This window comes from Bombina bombina, chromosome 9 (genome assembly GCF_027579735.1).
Source record: "Bombina bombina isolate aBomBom1 chromosome 9, aBomBom1.pri, whole genome shotgun sequence".
Taxonomy (NCBI): domain Eukaryota; kingdom Metazoa; phylum Chordata; class Amphibia; order Anura; family Bombinatoridae; genus Bombina; species Bombina bombina.
Genome location: NC_069507.1, coordinates 103,621,968 through 103,631,153, shown reverse-complemented (window position 1 = coordinate 103,631,153; position 9,186 = coordinate 103,621,968). Strand labels below are relative to the sequence as shown.

General features: G+C 37.1%; 1 protein-coding gene across 1 annotated transcript; it reads right to left on the bottom strand.

Moving 5' to 3' along the window:
• Window positions 1-992: 992 nt before the first annotated feature.
• LOC128639550 (pepsin A-like) lies at window positions 993-8,744 on the bottom strand. The gene is made up of 9 exons (XM_053691684.1): window positions 8,692-8,744; window positions 6,783-6,936; window positions 6,079-6,196; window positions 5,870-5,988; window positions 4,904-5,103; window positions 3,258-3,374; window positions 2,042-2,186; window positions 1,829-1,927; window positions 993-1,142 (listed from the first exon to the last, which is right to left on the bottom strand). Exons 1-9 carry the CDS (start codon window positions 8,742-8,744, stop codon window positions 993-995), a joined length of 1,155 nt encoding a protein of 384 aa, XP_053547659.1.
• Between the last annotated feature and the right edge of the window lie 442 nt (window positions 8,745-9,186).

The window sequence follows — 9,186 nt, the reverse complement described above, 5'->3', positions numbered from 1 at the left end:
CTATTGACAGGCTATGTAAACGCAACCAGCAAAAGAAATTGCACTCCCGGTGGGGTGGAGAAGAGATAACTAATACAATTATAATTTTCCATTGTTCTCTCTAAGTATTGGACTTTGGTCTACAGACTAATATATAAAATAAGGAAGCATGTGTGTGTACACAAAGTGATAAAAAAATGAGAGCTGATTTTTAACTGCAAGCTCAACCCATTGTAATAGTCTGTGCTTTCAAAGCACAAAACCAGCTGTTTCATATACACAAATAAACCTGAAATGCAATTTCTCATACATTTTATACTTAGCAGCTAGTATAGAAAGTTATTGGAAATACATTACGGGAAAAACAATTTTACAGTCCCTTTTATTATTTTCATTTGACCTTTAAACATAGCATTATCTATTATCTTTAGCTCATCTCAGCATGCATTTGATTAGTTTTTCATGTCCAGTATAACACTGCTGCATTATCTCCTATGCAATTACTATGCAGAGCATAGTCAATTTCTAGAATATCCGCCCTTGCAGAACAATGTTTGACTAACAATTCCCCAGCAATGTAATATTTGATTCATTTTTCTGCTGCTTTTACACACCTCATTAGAGAACATAGTTTTATGAACCACTATACCATAAGAAATGAGACAAAATAAATCATAATGCTGAGAGACGTTTATTGATATGCCATGATTGATCATTACATTAATTCAACGGGTATTAAAAGGGGTAGGTACATTTGTATTTAGGATATAACTTGGTTCAATATTTTTTCATGTTACGTTTAATGTTTGTTTCAAAAAATATAATATGATGATCTCTTCGACACTAAAATGTAACGCACTACCTAGTAGACAGATGAAGTGTGCCAACAAATAATAAAAAAAATGTGATGCATGTCCCTCTGCTGTTTGTAAGGAATTAAAGGGAGAACTATTACAAGAATAAAGGATTCAGTAAATGGAAGGGATCTAGTATGAACAGTGAGAGCATTTGTTTTAGGAAAGAGGCGCTATTCCAACATAGTTATTGGCTCTGTCGAAGACCACATAGTATTCACGGATAAATACGTCTCCCAGGATCCACAAATCTCCAGAGTTGGTTGGGAGGTTCATGGCCTGGAATCCACTGGTACAACCCTGTTGGTTCTAAAGGAATAAAGAATATCAGTATATAAACTAGAGCTGAAGTGGTTAAAATGAGATATCCTTTTTTGCAATGAACAATGTAGTGTTGTTTTGTTAAATGAGCATTTGTTAGTTTTTTGGGGTATGGATGTGTATGAATGGGTGTTGTGGTTCACATATGTAGTAGAAGAAAAATGACTTATACTGCAGGCAGTTTAGTGCTATTTCTGCTCAGTTTATTAACTATAAAAGTTTATTAAACTAACAGGCCTACATTTATTTCTAATCTCCACTCTATAACCCTATATAAATATCTTCTCTTAGCTAACCTAACCAGCTTCAGAAAGAATAAATCTCCAAAAGAAAATGTCCAAAATGTATTTTTACAGCATTCATGTTTTGAAGGGAAGAATTTTTTGTGTGTATTCATTCACACTCTAGCCGGACAGATATGCAATTGTGTCTACAGTAATAAATATGGCTTCTTGTAGCATGAAATAATCTTCTAAACATTTCTGACCCAAAGTTGTTTTCATGCTGTTATTGTGTTGCTATTTAATTTATATTTGTGTTCAAGGAAGTTTGGAATAGTTATCATCTGACATTGACAAACAGATATTTGTGTCTTACAATGAGTAGATAATGTTTTGCTTAACTAAAGATGACTCTTTTCTAGTTTAGAGCATCAACCAAAATTTTCAACTCACCTGGCGTACGTAGGCACTAGCTGACAGTGGGAACTGGACACCATTGATGGTGAAGACGATTGTTGGCATGTTGCTAATGTTGTTACAGTTGATCACATACTGGAATAGGATAGAAAAAAAAATCTCAGATTATATTTTACTGGCATTTTTATGCCTGGCCTCTTGTGTCAGAATGAATCTTGGGCTATAAGGAATTTCAGACCAAGTTCTTACCTGTCCATTGGAGTCCTGACTTGCACCAATGTAGTATTGAATGTTAGCAATGGGTGTAGAAGGTCCAGCAAGTAGAGAGGTTCCGGTGTCAACAATGGCTTGGCAAGATCCGCTGCAGGCAATAGCCTGTCCATTTATAGATATGCTGTACAGAGATTGAAAGATCAAGACTTATACCAAAATCAGTTCTTCACATTATCGTGTTGTATAGATATCCTACTAAACTAATAATCTGCAAGGCATGTCCATTATTTAATATCAACATTACTTAGAATATTACTCCGTTATTATTATTATCTTTTATTTGCAGAGCGGAAACAGATTGCACAGTGCTATAAACCCAAGTACAATATGCAGAGATAACAACTATAAGAAGAAAATGGGTAAAAGGCCCTGCCAAAAGTTGCTAACTTGTTGTAGATCACCTTACATGGAGATGATCTACATAAAAGCTGGGGATGTAGGCTTAAAGGAACATGAAACCCAAAATGTATCTTTCATGGATCAGATAGAGAATACAATTTTAAACAACTTTCCAATTTACTTCTATTATCTAATTTACTTAATTCTCTTGGTATCATTTGTTGATGAAGCAGCAATGCACTACTTGGAGCTAGCTAACCCGTTGGGTGAGCCAATAGCATCAGGCATATATGTACAGCCACCAATCAGCAGCCTACCTATGTATACTTTTCAGGAAAGGATATCAAGAGAACAAAACAAATGAGATAATAAGTACATTGGAAAGTTGTTTAAAAATCACATAATCTATCTGAATTATGAAAGAAAATAATTTGGTTTCTCATCCCTTTAAATGCTAAAGGAGTTTAAGCGGATAACAAAAGGAGGAGAGAAACTGATGTAAGAAAAGGTTAGTGAACTTTGTATCCCTGAACAGTAGAGTCTTTAAGGAGTGCTTAAAATTATGGAAACTAGGTTTAAGTCTTGTGAAGTGAGGCAGAGATTTCCAAGAGACTGGGTCTATTCTGGAGAAGTCCTGTAGATGGGGATTTGAGGAGGTAACAAGAGAGAAGGAGTGAAGGGGGTCATAAGTAGAGCAAAGAGGGTGTGAGGGAGTCCATTATGGTGGAATCTCTTGTTCTCCTCCTTTAGAAAGCAAAAAGGATGATTCCTACTTTTGCTACAGTAAACCCTCCACTGACTTCACATTTGTACAGGTTTATTGTAAATTTCTCAACCTCATCATCACTCTTACCTGTCCACAGTGATCTGCCAGTAGGTCTCAGCAGTCAAAGGAATCCAGTTTAAGCTACCACTGTAGTAAGAAGTGTCCACACCACCAAAAAGAACAAAGCTACCACTCTGTCCTTGGCTAAAAGAAAAATAAATGAGGATTAAATATTTTTTAGAATATACCTTGGCTAGTAACATGTATGTATACAATGTCTTAGGGTTTTACATAAATAAGAGAAGAGGTAGACTTTATAAGGAATTGATATCACCAAAGAAAATTCCAACTATATACAGATGGTAATTTTTATAAAAAATCATGTTTTGTGCTACTTCCTGCCTTATTGAAATGGGTCTAACATCTGGGAACAGGCCATAATAAGTTTAATTCATATTGATTTTAATTGCAGTTTTCTTATTGTGATAATGTTTTACCAATTAAAATGACAGTCACAAACTAATTCTGAGTAGAAATGGTATTATCCTTATAATAAAAAGCCAAAGTTTTATTGTGTACTTTTCTTTAAATAGGTAGGAAATGGCAGATTAAATTGACCTAGTGAGTCTTAAAAGTCCACTGCTCAGATGTTTCTATATAGGGTTTACTCAATCACACCTTGTTCCTGTAGCAACCAGAGTACACTAGGATAGTCAGAGTTTGCCTAGACTGCTTCTCAACATTAGATAGTTGTATTTTACTACTGAAATGTAAACATGAAGATGTCAGCATTTATGAGTTACAATTTGCTGTGCATCATAATAGATTATATAACAACTAGTACTAAAGCCCGTGTACACGGGCCATTTTTTGCAGTACAGAGGTCCCACCCCTTGCTCTCTCCCCCTCTCTTTTGCTCTCTCTCCCCCCTCTCTTTTGCTTTCTCTCGACCCTCTCCTTTGCGCTCTCTCCCCCCTCTTTGGCTCTCTAGCCCCTCTTTTGCTCTCTCTCTCCCCCCTTTTGTTTGCTCTCTCTGCCCGCTCTTTTGTTCTCTCTCCCCCCTCTTTGGCTCTCTCCCCCCTTCCTTTTGCTCTCTCTGCCCCCTCTTTTGTTCTCTCTCCCCCCTCTTTTGCTCTCTCTCCCCCCTCTTTTGCTCTCTTTCCCCAATCTTTGGCTCTCTCCCCTCTTTTGCTCTCTCTCCTCCTTGGCTCTCTTTCCTCTTTGGCTCTCTCTTTCCCCTCTTTGGCTCTCTCCCCCATCTATTTGGCTCTCCCCCCCCCCTCTTTGGCTCTCTCTCACCACTCTTTTTGGCTCTCTCACCCCCTCTTTGGCCCTCTCCCCCCCTCTTTGGCCCTTCTCCCCCCCTTGCTCTGTGCTGAGTGTCAGGATCCAAACGGCCAGGTATGTTTGTCATGTGCAGTCTCTACTGCGCATGACTGCATCTGACAAACATACTTGGCCATTTATTATATAGGATATTTATCTGGAGGCAGTAACAGGGAGTAATTGAACCACCCTGGCCATGGTACATAGTCACACAAAGCAGCCAGGCTTACTATAGCTGGTATAATAGTGCATCATGCTCTATTCATGGTTGCACACTTGGTAACATGAGGATGGTCACTATTTAAATGTTGACATATGGATTAGTTACATATATAAAGCTCAAGTGAGATGAAAAGCAGTAGAATGTTGTAGTTTATCCACTTAAGGGCACAGTATGACAAACTCACGAGCTGAGATAGACAGAGAATAGATCCTGAGGGATAAGACCCTGGCTCCACATGTTGTCAAAGACTGGTGTGGCCTGAGAAGATGCCAAGCTAGGGAAAGCCAGACCCAGGATACCATCGAATGGAGAGTAATAGAGGAAGGAACCAGGCTCAGATTGACTCAGACCGAAAATCTGGTTAGTGACTTGGATGTTCCCCACCTGTGTGAGCGAGCAAAAATATAAAACAACATTAGGGATAAAGTGGATGAGGAAAGAGAAAGAGAGAAGGGAATAAGGACTATAAAGGAGAGAGAGAAAACAGAAGATGGAGAATGAAAGGGCAGAATATTTATAAAAGGACATTAAAGGTATATGAAATCCAAAATTTTTCTTTTCAAGATTCAGATAGAGCATGGGTTTTTAAACCACTTTCTAATTTACTTCTAGAATACATTTTTATTTGTTCTCTTGGTATCTTTTGTTGAAAGGCAGAGACATAAGCTCAGGAGCCTATCCATGTCTGGATCACTATGGCAGCAGTTTTGCAAGACCACTAGATGGCAGCACTATTTCCTGTAATGTAGTGCTCCAGACACCTATCTTGGTATCTCTTCAGCAAAGAATACCATGGGAACAAAGCAAATTTGATAATAGAAAAAATTTGGAAACATTTTTTTTTAAATTGTATGGTCTGTCTGAATCACAAAATATTTTATTGTGGTTTAATATCCCTTTAAATGAACTCTAAAGCCTTTGGATAGTGTTTCAGTAGATATGACGACAGACAGGATGGGGTACGCCGAAAGCATAGAGATGACTGATAGGACACAATCTTTACATGCTTTAATAAATACCAAGATATGTTTATTGGTTTAATTGTTGACACCTGATTGGTTGTTTGTATAACATTCACTTTGTCTTATTTGCATTTTCAACTTGGGAAACTAATAAAGATGAATAAATAAATAAAAGAAGGACCACTTACTGTTACTGTGTCGTATCCTAGGAATCCAGTCATGCTCCCAGTTCCGTACTGAATAGACACTGGGGTGTTAGTTGCCTGGAAGGTGGATGACTGCTGGGGATTAAACATGTGGTGGTTGGCTGAAAAGTAACATTCATAAGGTCAGGTATATCTGAAACTACAGAAAGTATAGAAACATTCCATTCTTCTAGGAGTCGGATGTCACTTACTGCATGCTTGGCTGGAGCAGTACACAGATGGAACCCAAAGGTTGGAAGATCCAGTGTCAAAGATAACGGTGAATGACTGAGGTGGTGTTCCAATGGATATGGTTCCAAAATATTCAATCTGTGTAAAAAAAAGACCATAGAACTCAGAGACATTGGGACTAAAATACAGAGATTCACTATATCATAGTCTCACACATTTTTTCCTTCCCAATGTATTATAAAATGTTCTTCGTTCTCGTGATATCATTTGTTGAAAAGTAGGTGTGCACGGGTCTGCAGAACTGTATGGCAGAAGTTTTGCAAGAGCACTAGCTACATGTAGTACTCCAGATGTGTATGCTACCTAGTACCTAGGTATCTCTTCAACAAAGAATACTATGAGAATGAAGCAAATTTGGTTAAAAAAAAGTAAATAGGATTTGTTTTTAAATTGTTATGCTCTGTCTGAATCAGATAGATTTCATGTGTCTTTAATTCTAGACCAAAAACACAAGCAGATTAAAAAGAACATTAAAAAAAATCTTTATTTACAACATGGGAGCATCCAATTTAAAAAGAAAATGACACTATTAGTAAATTGCTCTATTTTAGATGCAACAAAAAATGTGTTTATTGTTTCTTTAATATTATTTACAGGGCTAGAGTAAAAGTGTTAAAATAATATTTGTTCTAGCTGGATGTCTGGCCTACATCCTGAAACTTACATCCATGTAGTTCTGAAGAGGTTCTCCGGAGGCCTGGGCCAAATTTGTGAAGTATTTTGTTGCAGGGTTGTAAGGATGATCCTTTAGGTAATCATTCAGCACTCCAAGTCTCCTCAGACGGTTACGGAGAGATTCCCCCTTCCTGAGAGGGACCCTTCAGGAGAAGTTGAAATAGACAAATTACTAATGGCTGTGCAGATGTGTGTGTTGTCCCCTAGTTACTATTTTATGCAATAAAATCTTTGTCATGAATACTTTTCTAGAGATCTAGGACAGATTGCTGCACCTTTTATTTATTTTCATGTGATTTGCCCTTATGTAGTGCTCTAACGCTTTTTTCTCAATTTCAGTCTTCAGGACACATTAATAGACCAGATTTTCAGGATTACGTTGGGTGGTTAATCACCATGATTACTGATTAAATGATTATTTCACTTGTGCTCTAGTTCAGATATCCTGAAAATCTGGCCTGTTAGTGTGCCCTGATGAATGGAAGTGTTAGACACTGCTCTAGACAGACATTCATTAAAACACAAGATTATTATCTCTACTGTATTCTTTATTAAAATCATTACTGCAAACATTTAAAAATAAATATTGGGTGACTTTGCAGAAGATTAAATAAGTTATCTGTTTATTTTTTACATTGTATTCAAGCGTTGTTTTTTACTGCACTGCTTCCTCTGGTCTGCCTCAAAATATCCAATTAACATTGCACAAACGATGCATAAAGGCCCCCATTTAAAGGGATATAAAAGACAAAAAGAAAATGCTCTAATATGTTAGATTAATTTATTATTGCACTATTACTTGTATATAACTATGTGTTTAACGGTTAAACTTTAACCCCAGCAAAGGGTTTAAACACATGGTTAAAGTCAACTCCAGAGTAGCAATACACTACAGGGAGGTAAATATGTGTAACCACCAATCACCAGCTAGCTTCCAGTAGTGAAGAATAGGTACCTATTAGTTTTTAAAAAAGGATACCAAGAAAATAAAGCAAATTTGAAAATAGAAGTGAGATTAAAAGTGTCTTAAATAACAGACTTTATCAAAATCATGCAAGGTTCCTAACTAGGAAATCTGTCTGCCCCCATTATGGGCTTGCAAGGCAGCAGCCGCCACCCACATTGCCTGAGCAACTGCTTGTGCAGCTCCGCCCCTTCTCTCTCCGAGACCAATTGCACTAGCGCATGGCTTGCCAATCATTTTAAATTCAAATTAGTCTGAAATGATTTAAGCCCATCACCTCTGTGCTGATGAAAATATTAATTAGCAAGGTCTTAATTTCCTAATATGCAGCTGCAGGCTCGCACCTCAAGGGCTTGCAATTTGCATCTGCAGCTTGATAATTGGAGGCCAAATATTAAATATTATATCATTCTAAACTACATGAGATTCATAGATAACTGCACAAGATTCATAGATGCCAATTTCCCAAATTAGATATTTTATTATTCTACTGTTCTAAAGTAAATACAGTGTGTGAAGATGCTACAATATGCAAACAAAACTCATGTCTGATTCCCACAGTTAGGTATCTGTGCCAAGCTGACACCTGTGATCAGTGGTAAATGCTGTTCTAGAGCTGGCTTTAACTATGTGTTTAGCTGCTTCAAATACATAATTATCAGCAACCATTTGTACAAAAAGAAAATTTTCTAAAGCATTAGTATTTTCTTATTGCAGCTGAAAGTTCCTATAATTTGTACTGCATGGAACGTATAGTTAAATATAATATAAGGAAGATTGATTAGAAACAAATCTAAAATAAAAAAAGTAGAATAAAAGGAATGTAAAAAAAATGAGAGAAAACAAACTGGAAAGAATTAAACAAATTAGACATATATGGTAGGAAAGAATCCAGCACAAGAGAACAACAAAATCCTCTTTCTTGGTCACATACTTCACCAAACATTCTGATAGGACCACCAGGCCCAGAAGCAGAAGAATCTTCATGGTTCTGTCTATGTTCCTCTTGGATATCAGGCAAAGAATCAGCTTCTGGATAGTGGACAATGAACACAGAGCAAGAACACTACTTATATACTATTCTGAGCCCCCGCCCTATGCCCTTCAGGTGGGTATCATCTGATGGGATCTTATCCATCACCTTGGGGAAGGAGAAAGTAGCCGCCGTATCAGCACTCTGAGACTTGTTATCATAAGAGGTGTAGCCTTTGCCAAAACAACACACTGTTGATACCGTGCAACAGAGAGAATTACAGAATACAGGTCAGAAAGGAGATAGGAAGACTGAAAAAAACAAGATAAATGAAAATGAGCAGAAATAAATTAAGGAAAGATACAGAAAATGTATAATTAGGGAACCAGCTATAAGAATTAAACAGTGAGTAAACATAGGCATTGGTGGTTCTGTCCCCTAGTTACTATTTTATGC